Source organism: Grampus griseus, assembly GCF_964374135.1.
Source record: "Grampus griseus genome assembly, chromosome: 20".
NCBI classification, from domain to species: domain Eukaryota; kingdom Metazoa; phylum Chordata; class Mammalia; order Artiodactyla; family Delphinidae; genus Grampus; species Grampus griseus.
This window is the reverse complement of record NC_139014.1, coordinates 25,386,378-25,403,370: the sequence shown is the minus strand read 5'-3', so window position 1 is coordinate 25,403,370 and position 16,993 is coordinate 25,386,378. Positions and strand designations below refer to the sequence as shown.

At 42.0% G+C, this 16,993-nt stretch overlaps 1 protein-coding gene and 1 pseudogene across 6 annotated transcripts in view; one reads left to right on the top strand and one right to left on the bottom strand.

Annotated features, from left to right (window-relative positions):
- Positions 1-16,993, bottom strand: part of AP2B1 (adaptor related protein complex 2 subunit beta 1) — a 123,253-nt gene that overhangs the window by 24,329 nt on the left and 81,931 nt on the right. For all 5 annotated transcript variants that reach the window (XM_082678211.1, XM_082678207.1, XM_082678210.1 and 2 more), the window contains one exon: positions 15,889-16,018. In XM_082678211.1, the coding sequence (XP_082534337.1) occupies positions 15,889-16,018 (130 nt within the window). The remainder of the gene's footprint in view (positions 1-15,888; positions 16,019-16,993) is intronic.
- On the top strand, positions 10,792-11,697 carry LOC309837873 (glutathione-specific gamma-glutamylcyclotransferase 1-like; annotated as a pseudogene). Its single transcript has 2 exons — positions 10,792-10,816; positions 11,025-11,697. The product of its transcript is annotated as a glutathione-specific gamma-glutamylcyclotransferase 1-like (transcript).

Sequence of the window (16,993 nt, the reverse complement as noted above, 5' to 3'; positions counted from 1 at the left end):
TCAAACACTGCCAATCTGCTGTCATTATAGATAAAAGCCACACTCGTTGATTTTCATTGTTAAGAGCATGTGGACGGTGGAGCCTCTTACAGGGAAAACTTGACAGGTTCCTCTCTTCCTGATAAAAGCAGTAGCTCCATGTCCCTAAGCTAATTTCTCCTTGGGCAACAACATGCACTTCAGCATCTGAAATTTCCATGTTAAAGTGGCTCTCAGAATGGAAAGGAAAGCTCTGAACAGACCCTCAGATAGATGATCTCTTAAACTTAAATCTTCTAGTGGTACACATGATTACTGGGTTTTAGAATGGCAATGAGGGGGCTTTCCCTGCTGGTCCAGTGGGTAAGACTCTGCGCTCCCAATACAGGGGGGCCGGATTTGATCCCTGGTCAGGGAACTAGATCCCACATGCATGCCACAACTAAGAAGTCCACATGCCACAGCTAAGAAGCTCGAGCCTGCATGCCGCAATGAAGATCCTGCATGCCTCAATTAAGACACGGCGCGGCCAAAAGTATATATATAATAATAAATATTAAAAAAAAAAAAAGAATGGCAATGAGAACCTAAGAGACAAGCTCTCTTGGTGGGCCCTGTTTTGAAAGGCAAAGAGAAACCAAAAGATACTGAAACTGATATAACTATGACTCCTCCTGGAGTCCCCATTCGGTCATGCAGTTTTGCTTAATCTCAATCTCAGAAGCCTCCCACAGAGTTAACACCATGAATTAGAATGTAGGCAGATTAAATCTCCAGAACAGCAATGAGAAGACTAACATTGTAAAGTGGTATATATACACAGACATTAGTTTAGAAGAGCAAGGAGTCTATCAGAATGATAGTCTCCAAGGCTGTACACTGGAAGAAGCCTAAAGCACAGGAGGGTTAGAACTACTGGAATCAAATTCTGTAATTCTTCTGCAACTTAAGCTAGACTCTCAAGTATTGCTTTAAAAAGGAATTCCCCCTCTCCGTCAAAGCCATTTGGAAAAGAAGTGGAAAGGTCACAATTTTCATGAAAGACTGCCTCTGTGGACAGAGGCAGTCTTTCATGAAGCTTCCTTTTGAAGCCCACCCATAGCCACCACTAAAGCCATCTGAACTGCAGAGTCAGCCTGAACTCACACCCTTAAAGTCCCAGCACAACCTCCAGTGCCGGCATTGTGACACCTCACCCCAGAGTGAATTTCAGTTTAGGAGTCCCACCCTTTTTACTGCTTACCTCTGAACTTATAAACAATCACACCCATTCCCACCAAAGCAAACTCTTCTGATAGGAAGGGTGGAAAAACCTGGAACTGGGACGTGCTAGACCATTACCTTTTTAAATAAAAAAAATTTTTTTTCCCTTTTAAAGGCAAAAGTTAGACTGTTTTGAGTATTATTTGAAAAAACTGTTTTCTGAAAGCAAAGAACTGAGCGACAAGATACAATGATCATCTACTGGCAGAAGGCAAACCCTTTTGCCCTTCCTTTTAAAGCTTGCCTTCTCATCACTTCATATCCATCAGAATTAGAAAAAAGTCAGGCTTCTTTCTGGTCTCATAGAAAAAGGGGCTTGCTCGGCTCCATTTCCTGTCAGACAGCTAAATGATTCTGGTTTTCCCTGGGGCTCCAAGACACACACAGAGCATCCTTAAGCTTCCAAATTTACTCTGAGAATATGATACAAAATAGTCGGAGGGAATTAGGATAATGGCTTAATAGTTGTGTGGTGACAAGTTGTTTTTATTTTGAAGTGGCACACAGACATAGGTTAGTAACAGAAAAAGTTCCCCAAATGTTAGAATAGTCACATGTTCTATTTTCCTAGTTATCGCCAGCCTTGGAAATAGGGTCCATTAACATGTTGTGATCTTGCCTTTTCAAATATCAATGAACAGAGTAATGGAAGCAGCAGCTTCTGTTTGTTCCGCCCATTTGAGAGAAAATGAATCTGTGACTGTAGGTCCTCAGATTAAACTTGGGATCAGGACCAGACCCACCCAGGTAAAAGGGTATTGAAACAGGGGCAGGGGGTAGACTGCAAAGCCACTAAGAAACAACTGGCAGACAGAGTGTTTAGGGATACCCTGTTTGCTAAGATGAGGAGATGCCCTTGCTGAGTTTGGTCAAGAACCAGATGCACCTGATATTTGTAAACACTTTCTTAAATGAAAGCAAAAAGGGTCATTCAACAACAAATATTTATTAAGCACCTATTGTGTGCCAGGTATTGTTCCAGGCACTAGGAGATAAATCAGTGCAGAAAAAAAACGAAGACAAAAACTGTTGCCCTTTTGGAGTTTGCAGTCCAGTGACGGGGGTGGGTGGGGTGGGGGGTGGGGGGGAGGTGGGGGGGGTGGGGGGTGGGGGGGTGGGGTGGGGGTGGGGGGGTGGGATGGGGTGGGGGGGGTGGGCAGGAGAGTAAGAACAATAAACAGTATTTAAAATGGGTAAGTGCTCTGGGGGAGAGTAAGGGTAAAGGGGATCAAGAATACTGGGAGTAGAGTGAGGTGGCCTTATCAAAAAGGTCCTACTTTAGCAAAACCCTGAAGGAGGCAATGAGTCATGCACATATGGCAATTGGGAGAAAGAACATTCCAGACATGGGAAACAGCCAATTGAAAGGCCCTGAGGGTGCAGCATACCTGTTTGAGGATCCATGAGGAAGCCAGTGTGGCTACAGTGGAGTGAGGGGAGGAGAAGGAGATAAAGTCAATGAGGTAAGGGGGAGGCGGAAGGCATGGCTAGATCACACAGGGACTTGTAGACCATTGTTAGGACTTGGGCTTTTCCGCTTAGAAAAAATACCAATGCAAGTTGTTCCACACTGGCGATGTAAACCCATGTATAACAGGGCAGTGGTACAGCAAGAATTAAGCAACTGCCACAACTCTGATAGGACCATACCTAGGTAGAGAGGGTCACTGGCAGCTGTGTGCCTCAAAAGGAACACAGGGTCAAGGGAAAATAATGCTAAGATATACTGCATCCATTCCTGCTCCAGGCAGCTTCCTCCAAGTTTTACATGTTAGGCAAAATAAATCAGAAACTTACAGCAAAAAGCGTACTTGATCTCTTTCTGTCAATACAGAACCCACCTGCCGTGCTATACTGACCAATCTGGTTACTACCCGTAAATAACCAAATGCTAACCAAATTAATCACAAGCCCCTAATGCTCTCCTCCAGCAGCCTACAACAGAATTACTCTATGCAGTTTCAGCTGCCAGAAAGAGCCAGCAATATTTTCACAGGCCTTTCAGCCTGACAGACAGATAAGTTCCCCAAACCCAAGGTCTTACCTTAAACAGGTTCCGCCCGACCTACATAGGCTCTCACCCTAAAGGCACGATCTTTCTTTTTCCCTTTAATGACAGATTTGTGCACCTTGCTAGGACTGGGTGACGTGCCCCTGGTTGCAGCTGTTGCACCATAGAATACTATGAATACACAGAATACGAGTACACAGAATACATCAACAGCACGAACTATTTGCTATGCAGGGCTTACTGTTAAACTTTAAAATACATTTCGTACATACAGTACTGAATCACAAAATGGTGAAGGCAGGACTAATAAACTATCAGTTAAAGTTATCAGCTATTCCACACCCCAGTCTGGTATATCATGGGACTGAAGACCCAGTAAAAACTCAACAGAAGAACAGACTTCAGTAATGAGAATGAATGAATATTATTCATTTTTAAAATCCTGAGGTGAAATTGATCTAGAATCTAATCTAGGTTCTAGGTGGTAAACACACAGATTAGTTCATAGGAAGTTAGAAATCAAGAGGGTTCACAGGTGTGCCTATGTACTGCCCACTATATTATTTAACCTCAACATGGACAAAAAGGCAGGCAAAGGTGGCTGTCAAGATGACTGGGTACATGGGTAGCCCACTGTGCACAGATGCTATCTCTGGGCAGTTTTACTGGGGAATCAGGTCACATACAGAAGGGGCAGAAACTATTGTCAGAAGTACAGCATGAGCTATGGAATTGAGAAGTTTGGTGCTTTCATAGTTGGAGTATCTGCCTTCCATCTCCTTCAGTGGCTCCTGGAAAGGATTGTTGCCACTAAGCTAAGGACCACCATTCATTCACACACTTTTAAAAAATAATTAAATAATGTTTTCCTTTGTCTCCAAACTGTAACTGAATCTAAGTACATTTACCAGTGTCTCCACTTCTTTCTTTCTTTTTTTAAAAAATATCATTTATTTATTTATTTATTTAGGCTGCATTGGGTCTTCGTTGCTGCACACGGGCTTTCTCTAGTTGCGGTGAGCGGGGGCTACTCTTCGTTGCAGCGTGCAGGCCTATTGCGGTGGCTTCTCTTGTTGTGGAGCACGTGCTCTAGGCACGCAGGCTTCAGCAGTTGTGGCTCGTGGGCTCAGTAGTTGTGGTTCACGGACTCTAGAGCACAGGTTCAGTTGCTGTGGCTCACAGGCTTAGTTGCTCCGCGGCATGTGGGATCTTCCCGGACCAGGGCTTGAACCCACGTCCCCTGCACTGGCAGGCGGATTCTTAACCACTGCACCACCAGGGAAGCCCAGTGTCTCCACCTCTAACCGTTTTTTTTTTTTTTTTAATTAGAACAATAAAACTGATATCTATTTGCAGAACACACAAACATATGTCCTTCCATAAATTTAGGCCTTCCTGAAGTGGAATAAAAGGGAAAATGAATTCAGACTGAGTATATTTTCATTATAGGCCCACCTGACTGATTTTCAGGCCCTATGAACCTTGATTCAGAGAGAAACTTGTTCTATAAAACCTCAAACTGTAGAATTAGGATCTACAGATAGAATTTAAAGACACATAAATTTTAGTTCAATATAAATAACTTCCTAAGAGAGTTTTAGGAAGATGGAATGGGCCATTTTAGGGTAGTAAATCACTAGTAGTATTCATGTAGATGCTGAGGCTCCAATCACAGCTAATACAAGGCAAATTCCATCAGAAATAGGGTTTGAAACAGACAATATTAAAGGTCATCCTTACAACCAGGAGATTTTACATTCTTTCTGTCTGCACACTCATACAGCTCAAAGCTTTTCTCAAGTTTTATTTTCAACATGTATGAACCTCAATACCATGAAACCTATGTATAACCTCTATATTAAAAAATTGTGAATAAAAGAAATTCTTTTCCTATCTCACTGAACATGACACCATAGCAAAATAGCAATATAAAGAGAACAACATGAATGAGGGCAAGATATGGCTCTCAAGTGGGCTTCAATCCAGCTTAGGAAAATCCCAGGGTGTTTCCTTTAATTCCAACCTATAATACACCCTAAGGCTTTGCGTAAAAATTATTAGCCATAATGAGAACATAAGTACTAGAAACAAGTATCGACTTTTTATTCAGAATTTAAAGTCCCCTACTGCAAAAAAGATCACATGATTCAATCTATTTTCTAATCATTTATCAAACCAGAAATACAAAACTAATTCCATTTTTCATCATCAACTCCTGACTTACTATCATGATATAAAGATGGCTGATATTTTAATAGACGAAAATGCACAAATCACTTCTATTACCCTGTAGAACTACATTGTGAAATTTATTACCATTTGCTCAAGATTCTCAGCATGGACTTCTGTTACTTGAGTAACCTTAGCTCACAGGCTCTTTTCAATGAGAGATTAGCTCCCAAGCTTGGGTGTCCTACGAACTGAATTCTGGGTTTCAGGAACAACTGTCTCCTACCACTGAGGGCAGATTATTTTTGGCCACGCCACACGTGGGATCTTAGTTCCCTGACCAGGGGGTGCGGGATCAAACCCGCACCCCCTGCAGTGATAGCACAGAGTCTTAACCACTGGACTGCCAGGGAAGTCCCATAGAATACAGAATTCTTATCTACTGCTTATGTGTGGTTATTCAAGCAGGGCCGTCGCTATTAACAAACATATTCCTGGGACTTCCCTGCTGGCGCAGTGAAAAACAATCCGCCTGCCAATGCAGGGGACACAGGTTCAATCCCTGGTCCAGGAAGATGCCACATGCTGAGGAGCAACTAAGCCCGTGTGCCACAACTACTGAGCCTGTGCTCTAGAGCCTGCAGGCCACAACTATTGAGTCTGCTGCTACAACTACTGAAGCCTGTGCGCCTAGAGCCCATGCTCCACAACAAAGAGAAGCCACCGCAAGGAGAAATCTGTGCATTACAACGAAGAGTAGCCCCCGCTCGCCACAACTAGAGAAAGCCCACGTGCAGCAACAAAGACCCAACGCAGCCTAAATAAATAAATAAATAAAAATTAAAAAGCAAACATATCCTAAAAGAGAGTCCCAGAAGCCAGTAGTTGAGTTCCGGTTATAGAAAGACAAAAGATACTGTCTAGCAGAATCCTGATTATCCAGACAAAAAGGATAAAGAGGGTTCTTACTAAGGCCAACCTAGTGAAAAAGGAACATCTAGTATATAAGATACCCTATTTCTCAGATGAGATTAAAAGAAACATTTATAGTCCTGATGTGACATGAAAAATATATCAAATTTGAAGCAGCAATCAGAAAAAAACAATTTTTCCTTTGGTGGTAAAATATTTTCATCTTTCATAACCAAGATCTTTCATAACCATTACCTACATACTGCTAATGGAATATTTCAGATTCTGTCCTGTCTACAGGGGTTATTTTCAGCATTGGATCTATCTGTGACCTGGGAATCTCTTATAGTTCTCCTAAGATCCACCACTTCAAGGACTCAACGTCTATTCAAGCAGCATGTGGTTCCATAAAAGCAATCAGAGTGCACTGTCCTCAACTGTGGATCCCGGAAGAGCAAAGGAGGCTTTAATACTGAGGTTGTTTGGCTTGCACAACAGTCAAGAAAAGTCAGTAAATGCCAAGCTGGTTTGCTTCCTTTCATGGAAGCTGCTGAAAAGGTCTTCCCATTTGGAAGCATTTACCAGTTTTTCTGGTACAATAGCTACAGCTGTGGGCTTTCTGAGTGTGAACAGACATATGGAAGACATGAAATATTAGGGACAGGCACCATCTGCAACTGATTGTCTCACAGGCTGGGACTGCAATATAGGAGTAGCAAGGGACACACTTTTCTCAGGGCCATACACTGGCAAAAAAAAAAAAAAAAATTGGGGGGACTTCCCTGATGGTCCAGTGGTTAAGAATCCGCCTTCCAAAGCAGGGGATGCGGGTTTGATCCCTGGTCAGGGAACTAAGATCCCACATGCTGTGGGGCAACTAATCCCGCACTCTAGCGCCCGGGTGCCGCAACTAAGACCTGATGCAGCCAAACAAACAAAAACACCCTTTTGGCTGACAAAGATCTTAAAGATATGAATAAATGGGATTGTAAGACTGTGTCCTTTGCCGCTAGCATCCTCAGCACTTCCTGCCCTAATCATTCAAAGGTTAAATGAACACAGTTGATGAATACTGCCTTGTTTTAGAAGAGACATCTGAAGAAAAAAACAAGACATTATGCCTTTTCCCTAATTAATATCCATCCTCTTATTAAACAACACTTATGTGGGGTATCAAGGGCATACAAAGATAGATAATAAAAATCATATACACTAAAGGACCAATTCTTCATCCATAGGTTAACCTCTAACCATAAAGTAGTATAGAAGGAAAGAAGAATTTTTATGAAGGGGCCATCAGGCTTTCAGGTAAAGACAGTAGACTGAAAATCACATTTAAATTTTCTTTCTCTTGGAAGAAATTCTGCCATAATTAAAGGGAAAAAATTTAAAGGTATAAATTCATAAAGACGGGGAAGAGAATATACAACTGCAACAAAATCTCAGTAACTGTGAAACAAATGGTGTTAGCAAAAATACCACAGAATTCTCAAAGGCTTAGGACTGGTAGCGCCTCTGGAACTGTATGGAGGGGAAATGGGGGGAGGGGATGTTAAAAAAAAGAGGATCAAGAAACTGTTACAGCCCTAGATCCCCCCACCATTCTAAGCTACCTCAGCCCCTCAGCCCCTGAATAAAACTGAAAGATTGATTCTTTCAGAGAAAATAAGATAGATGGCACTTTGGGACTTCCCTGGTGGCACAGTGGTTAAGAATCCGCCTGCCAATGCAGGGGACGTGGGTTTGAGCCCTGGTCCAGGAAGATCCCACATGCCGCGGAGCAACTAAGCCCACGTGCCCCAACTACTGAGCCCACGTGCCACAACTACTGAAGCCTGTGCGCCTAGAGCCTGTGCTCCACAACAAGAGAAGCCACCACAATGAGAAGCCCGTGCACTCCAACAAAGAGTAGCCCCTGCTCGCCACAACTAAAGAAAGGCTGTGCGCAGCAACGAAGACCCAATGCAGCCAAAAATAAATAAATATATAAAAAATAAAATAAATAAAATAGTAAGATAGATGGCACTTTGAAGGGGATGCCAGGCATGGCTGAGGGGTGGTGAAGGAAGTGAATTTATGCATATACTGAATGCTGAGACTCTCCAGCCCTCTTTCCCAATTTAGCTCCCAGGAGGCTGGTAGACACTCTTTATATTCTAAACAGGAGAGGCAAGGATAATTTTTTGAAAAATTAAGCCAGCCCCTAAAGAAAGACATGAAAGTACTGACATAGAGGATTCTAGCTACCCTCGGTGATGGGTAACTGGAGCTCCTAACCTGGCCCTCTTGGTTTAGAGGGCCATACTCTGATCTTCCTCTGGCCTCCTCAGAACCGCTGTATAGAAGAATCCACACGGCCAAAGAGACATGCCCAGGTAGAACACATAGAATTTCCTGGCTAAAAAGCCCTAACACTGTTTCCAGGGCCTTCTTGAAATGCTTCTACTGGTCACTTTTCCTGAGGGTCAGTAAGCATATCCGTAGGCCCAAGGGATGGCCAAAGGGTGGAAGTTGAATAAAGGAAGAGTAGGCTGTGAAACAGGGTTCTTCAGTTGCACTCCTGAGTGAACAGATGGGGAATTTTAGTAAAGAATCAAATGGAAGTCCTAGAACTGGAAAGTACAGTATCTGTTGTTGTTTGTATTTTTTTTTTTTTGGCCGTGCCGTGCGGCCTGTGGGATCTTAGTTCCCAGACCAGGGCCTGAACCTGTGCCCCCTGCAGTGGAAGTGCAGAGTCTTAACCACTGGACTGCCAGGGAAGTTCCGAAAAGTACAATATCTGAAATGAAAGTTATACTGAATGGATGTAACAGAACACTGTAGCCTATAAAAGGAGAGTCTGTATACTTGAAGACAGATCAACAGGAATCACCCCATCTGAAGAACAGAAAGGAAGAAAACAATAACAACTAAAAACCACCCTTAGTGATCTGAGGGACAATATCGAGTGGTTACACATATGTGTAAGTGGAGGTCTGAAAGGAGGGAATAGAGATGCTGAGGCAGAAAAAAATTTAAAGAAATAATGGAAAAAAAATTCCCCAAATTTGGCAGAAACTATCAATTTACAGATCCAAGCTCAGTGAACCCGAAGCCAGATAAATACAATGAAAACACCTAGGTACATAACAGTCAAGCTGCTGAAAGCCAGATAAATACAATGAAAACACCTAGGTACATAATAGTCAAGCTGCTGAAAGCCAAACATAAAAGAAAAAGAGAGGGTGCCCATAGATCAGCACTGTCCAACAGAACTTTCTGTAATGATGGAAATGTTCTACTTCTGCACTGCCCAATCTAGTAACCACCAGCCATGTGAACATCTGAAATGTGGCTGACGCAACTGAGGAAGTGAATTTTTAATTTTATTTTATTTTAATTAATTTCAATTTATACAGCTATAAGTGGCTAGTGGCTATCATACTGAACAGTGTAGCTAAAAAGCCTTATGAGATATCAACCCATCATAATATGTGCACTTTACTGATTCAAACCAACAGTAATAATAAAAACAAACAAAAAGTTTAAGATATGGAGATAATTAAAAACTTGAGAACTGACTGGATATTTGATGTTAACGAATTCTTGTTAATTTTTTAATGTGCACATAATTATTGTGGTTATGTTTTTAATAAGACACCATCTGTTTTAAACATATATATTGAAATATTTACAGATGAAATGATATAAATGTCTAAGATTCACGTCAAAACAATATGCTGCGGACAGGGGTATAGATGAAACAATATTAACTATGGGCTGATAATTATTGAAGCTAGATGATGGGCACACAGGGACTCATTACACTATTTTGTTTACTTTTGTAGAGTTAAAAATTTTTCATAAAATGTTTCTAATTAGAAAGTAGAGCAAAAGGAGAAAGAGATGGAGAACAGGACAAAAAAAAGGGAGATCGGTCCAGGAGGGTCAACATTCAAATAGCAAGACTTCCAATAAGAGAGACAGAGAAAATGGAGGGACATCTATAAAAAAGAAAAACTCCCAGAACTGAAGGATACAAGTTTCTACATTGAAAGAGCCCAAAAAGTACCTAGTAAAGTGTGTGAAAAGAGACACACACACCAAGGCACATCACTGTGAAATTTCACAACATGGAGGATAAAGAAAGGATCGTACAAGCTTTCACTGAGAAAGAACATGGCATAGAAAAGGATCAACAATCAGAATGGCTTCAGACTAGGAAGTAAATTATTTTCCTAACCTAGAATGATATACAGAAACCATCAGACAAGTGTGAAGATAAAAAAGACATTTTAAAACATGTGAAGTCTCAAAAACTTTATTCTCTACATACTTATTCTTAGGAAGCTACTAGAGGATGTTTTTCATCAAAATGAAGGAGTAAACCAAGGAGAGAAAAATACAATAGGAGACCCAACATACCAGACAGGCAAAGGGAATGAATCCCCAAGGCTATTATGAAGGGAGATCCCAGGATGACAGTTCCAGGTGTTGAAGGAAGTCAGTTCAGACTGACACAGTCAAAAGACTCCAAAAGGAGACTATAAGAAAGTGAAACCGATTAAGACTATCTTGAAGGGTCTGATCTCACTGCAATTTGGGAATGAATTACAGTTAACACAAAAAATTAAACAAACAAGAGCGGCCAAGCAGTGCCAGGCCAGGTGGGTACGTCTGTCGGTCCTGCCATGCCTGCACCGGAGACCAGCCCTGGAGGCGGCCCGGGCCCGTCCTGTGGCCGGCACCGTGAAGCAGGAGTTGGCAGCCCAGAACACCCCACCCCCCAGGACGACGGCGGCCCCCAAGCGCTGTGGATTTCCGGGTATGGCTCCCTGGTGTGGAGGCCCGACTTCACCTACAGCGACAGCTGTGTGGGCTTCATGCACTGCTACAGCGGCCGCCTCTGACGGGGAGACACCTTCCATTGGGGCAGCGACAAGATGCCTGGTCGTGTGGTGACCCTCCCTGAAGATCGTGAGGGCTGCACTTGGGGTGTGGCGTACCAGGTGCAAGGTGAGCAGGTCAATGAGGCCCTGAGGTACTTGAACGTGTGGGAGGCAGTGCTTGGTAGCTATGATACCAAGGAAGTCACCTTCTGCCCTCAAGATGCCCCTGACCAACCACTCAAGGCACTGGCCTACGTGGCCACCCCGCAGAACCCTGGTTACCTGGGCCCTGCGCCTGAGGAGGCCATCGCTACGCAGATCCTGGCCTGCCGAGGCTTCTCTGGCCACAGCCTTGAGTACTTGCTGCGCCTGGCAGACTTCAGGCAGCTCTTTGGGCCCCAGGCACAGGACGAGCACCTGGCAGCCATCGTGGATGCTGTAGGCACCATGCTGCCCTGCTTCTGCCCCACTGAGCAGGCTTTGGCACTGGTCTGAAGGGCTGAGCCCCTACGTGGACACAGGGGCCAGGTCCCTACTCCAGTGCACACAGACAGACTTGATATAGCTGGAGCCCACTGAGAACACTTGGTGGGCCGACTGGGGCCTCTCTCAAGCCCCTGTCTGCCAGCCCCCAGATCTCCTACCTGACACTGACTTACTACTTGAAACTTTATTTCTTGCACCATGTTGGTGTGGTGGGCAGGGTGGGGGGCCTGCCCTAGATACAGGGGCCCTGCTGAGCGGTGCCCCACCCCAGGCGCCTATTGCCTGATCAGATTCCCCCCAGTGCTGCTGCTATCCCCATACTACCCAGGCCTCTACCTCCCCAGGGAGCCTCCAAGAGCCTTGACCCTCTGCCCCTGACTCCAGACCAACCATTCCCTAGCCCCAGAAACAACACCCGTCAAAGGTCCCAGCCTGCTGGTGAGGGTAGGAGAGAGTGAGGAGAGGGGGCCCTACAAGAACTGAGGCCCCTGCCAGCCGTGCTCATCCCCCAGGTCCCCAGGGCAGAGCTGGATCTGGAGGCCAGACACAGCTGCTGAGGCTGGGCCTAGGCCTCTTACCCATTTGGCTTTGTTTCCCTGTCCTTCTGTCTGGGCTACTCCTGTCTGTTTGTTGGTCTATTCCTGGGAAGCTCATCACTATAGGTCCTGGCACCTTCCCAATCTGTCCCATACTATAATCCATAAACTGATCTCATTAAAAAGAAAAAAATTAAACAAAAAGACAGGTATTAATGTGTAAATATCTAATTACTTATAAAAATTTTATGGAGAAAAAAATAATCACACTATATAGCTCAGCTATGAGGAGTATATATAATCATAACAACATAAACAATGAACACTGATGAAAGCAAATTCTAAGACAGCTCTATCAGGAAAACAGGAGGATTGGAAATATGTATGTAGATGACGGCCATAAGTGGTGAGAGAAGGCTGGGGACTGCGTTTTTCTTTAACTACAGAACTAGTTGACTCTAAATTGTATTTTTATAATCCCGATAAAATTAAAATTTGAAAGAACGGTGCTATCCATTTTCTCACAAGAGTTTATAGCCTGGTGAAAAACGAGGCCAAGCAGCTGTGAGAACACTACAGCATCTATACAAAGATTGGGATGAACACGTGTTATATCATTGTTCTACTGTCTTTTTGCAGACACTGACTTGAAGAAGCAGTCAGCTGCCAGGTAGCAAGTTTGAAGGAGTATATTGGGAAAATGTTTCTAAGCAACTGACACAGATGATATGAAAAACGAGGATATCAAAGTTGGAGAAAACTCAGAGAAAATTCATTTAGACATTTGTTAAGGTTTTTGTTTTATTTAAATAGAGGGGATCAATTCTCTTTTCTTTTTAAGGAATATAATTATATGATATAAATAAACTCAAGAGAAGCTCCCAACGGAGGCAAGCTAAGCTTTACTTTGTGTAATATTGTTACGTTGAATTCACAAAGGCTTTTACAACCAACATTATTAGTACAGCTGAAAAAATTTTCTAGGTTCAAATTTCTAGTAAGTATCTAAGGTATAACCTATTTTACATTTTAAGAGGGAACAGTGTCTTTCAATAATGTTTCAAAAAGACTATAAGCCAATAAGTAGTTTGACTATGTTTTTAATGAAAGGTTTTTGTACTAAATGTTACATTACAGTTTTGGCGACTAGGTTTGATTTATCTGTCCTACGTTGATATCAATTTAGCCAAAATAGCTAAAACTCACACTGCTTTCAAAATTTCATTTCCTAAACCCCCATTTTTTCTTTCCTGATTTTATGGTCTGGAGTACTAGAAAAGTACTAATTTTTCCTGCATGAGCTCTTGAATTTAAACATTATGTTCGCATAACATTTAAATGCCAATCAACCTTTACCTGGCTTTATCTGCATCTTTATGGTCTAAGCTTGTTGAAGTTAAGATCTGATTCTTTTTGTTCATACTAGGACAAGAGCAGAATGGAAGCTGAGATCTGAAGCAGCCCAGCACTTTAAGCTAGTCATTAGCTTCACCTTGCACTAGCAGACATTAAATAGAGCTGCTCACAGCGGGGAAAGAGACTTCACCTCTTTGCAAGTTTTTGCTTATCTTCTCCATTGGGCAATACCAATTAATGAGAAAATAGCCATTATTATGACATCCCTGCAAGAAAAGAATCCATGGGGAAAACATGGAGAATCGATAGTTGACTACAGATGGAAACTGCTTCATTACATTCTGCTTAGATAGAAAATTTTTAAGATTGCTTTTTATAATGTCACGTTTGTGAAAATGAAAACTTGCTAGTCCTAATATCATAACAATACTTTTGAGGGAGGGGTTTGGACTAAGATTCAATTTCTTTTATGAGGGTTCCTATTTGGGATGTTCATTTCACTGAATGTGAAATGGAAATGCAAATAGGGAAGTAAACTGACATTTATTTATTTACTGTTTCCTTTTGGTTTTAAGAGTAGGAAATTTGCCCTCATTTCTGTGACCCAAATTCCCTTTCCTAATTCTAAAGTAAAGCATTCTCACACCCATGCTGACTGTCCTCAAATATTTGGCTTGAGGCTCTGTGGGCCAACAGGAGGTTAGATTTCAATGAAAAGAGAGGAGATGTAAATTTGAGTTAGTTAGTTTCTTTTAGGATTCTGTGCTGGAAAAGCCCCTTAACACATTAGTCTCATTATAGCAACAGAGCCAATTCCTTCTGCACAGAAATCCTTGTTTTGTTCTTCTAGACTGAGCCAAGTTATATTGTGACTCACTCATTGTCACTCTAAATCATTACACCCTTTGCTGAGAAAGAAGCAGTCAACTGCTGAGGCAGCAAGGTAGTTAGTCAACTGGCAAGCAGGCTTGGTGCACTGGCACTTAAACTCTTGGAGAATGTTACTTTCAACTCTAAGTAATTTTATTGCTGATGTCTCACCATAAGTACTAGTATCCCACACTGGTATTTCCAGGAGATTGAGCAATGGGATCCCACCTGTCTTGATTGGAAAGTGGAAGGCTGAAATTTTTTGCTCATCATTTGAAACATATTTTATAGTCTCATTCATACTATTCTATCATTTCAAGTTCTCGATAGAAGGGGATAGCAATCCTCTTTGTTGCATCTTCTGACTGACTGTCAGTCACAGTGCACCTTTCCCTCTTGTTTTTTTTTTTTTTTTTTTGGTTAAATTGTGAGCTGACTTTCAGTAGAGATTTTCTTCTCAGATGGGAGCCCTGATGGCCTTAAAGTTCAAAACCATTGCATAAAGGCCGTTTTGCATTTGCTTCTGCCAGGTACCCTGGGTTTCACCAGTTCTGGTCCAATTTTACATTAATTTACTGGTTTGGAGAATTCTTCACGTACACAGTATAAATTCGGGCCCTGGATTTCTCACAAGAGGTCGCCCAGAACCCAGGTCAAAGAGAACTCTCTCATCACTTGCCCCTGTGGAAATCTTTTTCTAGTTCCCCTTTCATTGAGGGACTTGCCCTTCCAGGGTCTCAGCTTTGTACAGGGATCAGTTACAGTTCCCCATCTCAGGTCAGCCCAAGGTGGTCTCTTCTGTCCTTGTGAGCATTAAAACCCTCAACTTCTTGGGCTTATATCTGTATTTTATCCCTTGAGGGTTGCTACAGCTTCAGCTTACATGCTTACTACTCTGCCTTCACGTTGCTTGAACCCCAGAAGGCTTAAATTTCAAGAGAAATTCAAAGTGGTGAAAACGAAACGATACTCTAAGCTAGGACCTTAAGCATTCTAAAAATTCAATATTTTCAAGATGGAGAGGCTCTTATAAACTTCATAAAGTTCTGAGCTTCTCTAAGATGCTGCTACACTTACCACACACTTATATTTAAATACAGATAACCCAACTATTTATAGCTGTGTGTTCAAAATGACCTCCACACAGCTCTACTGAAATCTATTCTTGTGACATTCAAATTCCCTATGAAAGTCTTAAGAAAGAAAAAAGTTTGTACATAACACCTTGAAACGTTTGTTTGTTGAGTAAAAAGAAAATAACTTTGTGTCAATGAGTGACTTCTGTGTGTATTTTTAATGAAAAATAAAAGTCTTCTCCACAGATTTATTTCAAACCCTATTCCATGACCAAATCTAATATAAGAAAGAGAGGGGTTGCTTTACAGATAACATTGGCAACACATAAACCTGCACCCCCTGAGTGAAGTAAAAGTCTAACCTGCAGGTTGTTCAGAGGCTCCATCTTCATGACTGGGCCCAAGGTGTTGAGAGGCAGGGAGACATCAATGCTCTGGTTTGGCATCAGTGGTGTATGGATGGCCAGAGGAGTGCTGGGGATGACACCAAAGCTAGGAGAGAGGATGAAGAAACCCCAGAGGTTAATCAGGAGGCAGGATTTAGTCACGTCTTTAGGTTTCGATGGCTTTTTACTCCATTTGAAGGAAACAAATTCTAATTTGCTGTAACACTAGTTACAACATAACCTCTTTTTTCCATTAAGAAGATTTGAGGAAGGAGAAAACATTCATAAGCACAGAACTGGTTTGCTAATGCTCTGATTCTGAAAGTTTCTTATGTTTATCATGCCACTAGAGGGACAGGTTTGATAAGCATCTTTTTCTTATACATCTTCCTTTAGATAATCTTTGGGAGAAAGAACACTTAAGAATACCCACCCTGTAAAGTATAATGATATTATTTCACTTGCTTGATAACCTGCCTGATCAGACCAGAGGATGATTTACTGGTAACTCTCATTTTCTTTCTTCTTTATTTACTTACACAGGATACGATCACTGGGAAAGAGCCAGTCTAAGTAAAGCAGAGTTGATTGGCTTAAACATTCCAAACAACACCCCAAAGGATAAACTGCAGACTCAAATCTGGCCACTTTCTTCACCTAAGGCAGGCAGTGAGTACCCACCAGTTTGACTTCTCAGAGAAGCCTGCCTAATAATAATACAAGAATAGTAAAGAGATGGGAAAAGCCTGAGTCTGAAGTTACAAAAAAACCCAAAAATATATGAGGGAAGACGGACATGTCTTATGTCTCAGAAACATAAGAATACAATTTTAAAAAGATGGAGCAGAAAGGGAAAAGTAGGCCCATAGGTATAACAAATAAACAACTTAATGATATAAATTTATAATGAATTTATGTTCTAATGAGCCTCAGGAAGGAAGATGGGATTTTAATATTTATAAAATAATTATTGAGTTTATATAGGTAGTATCAATTTCAAGAGTCACAGACTAGCAGAAGAAACATTTTCCTTTTTGTAGATAAACTACACTTTAGAGTCCCAAATGCAATAAAGAAATGA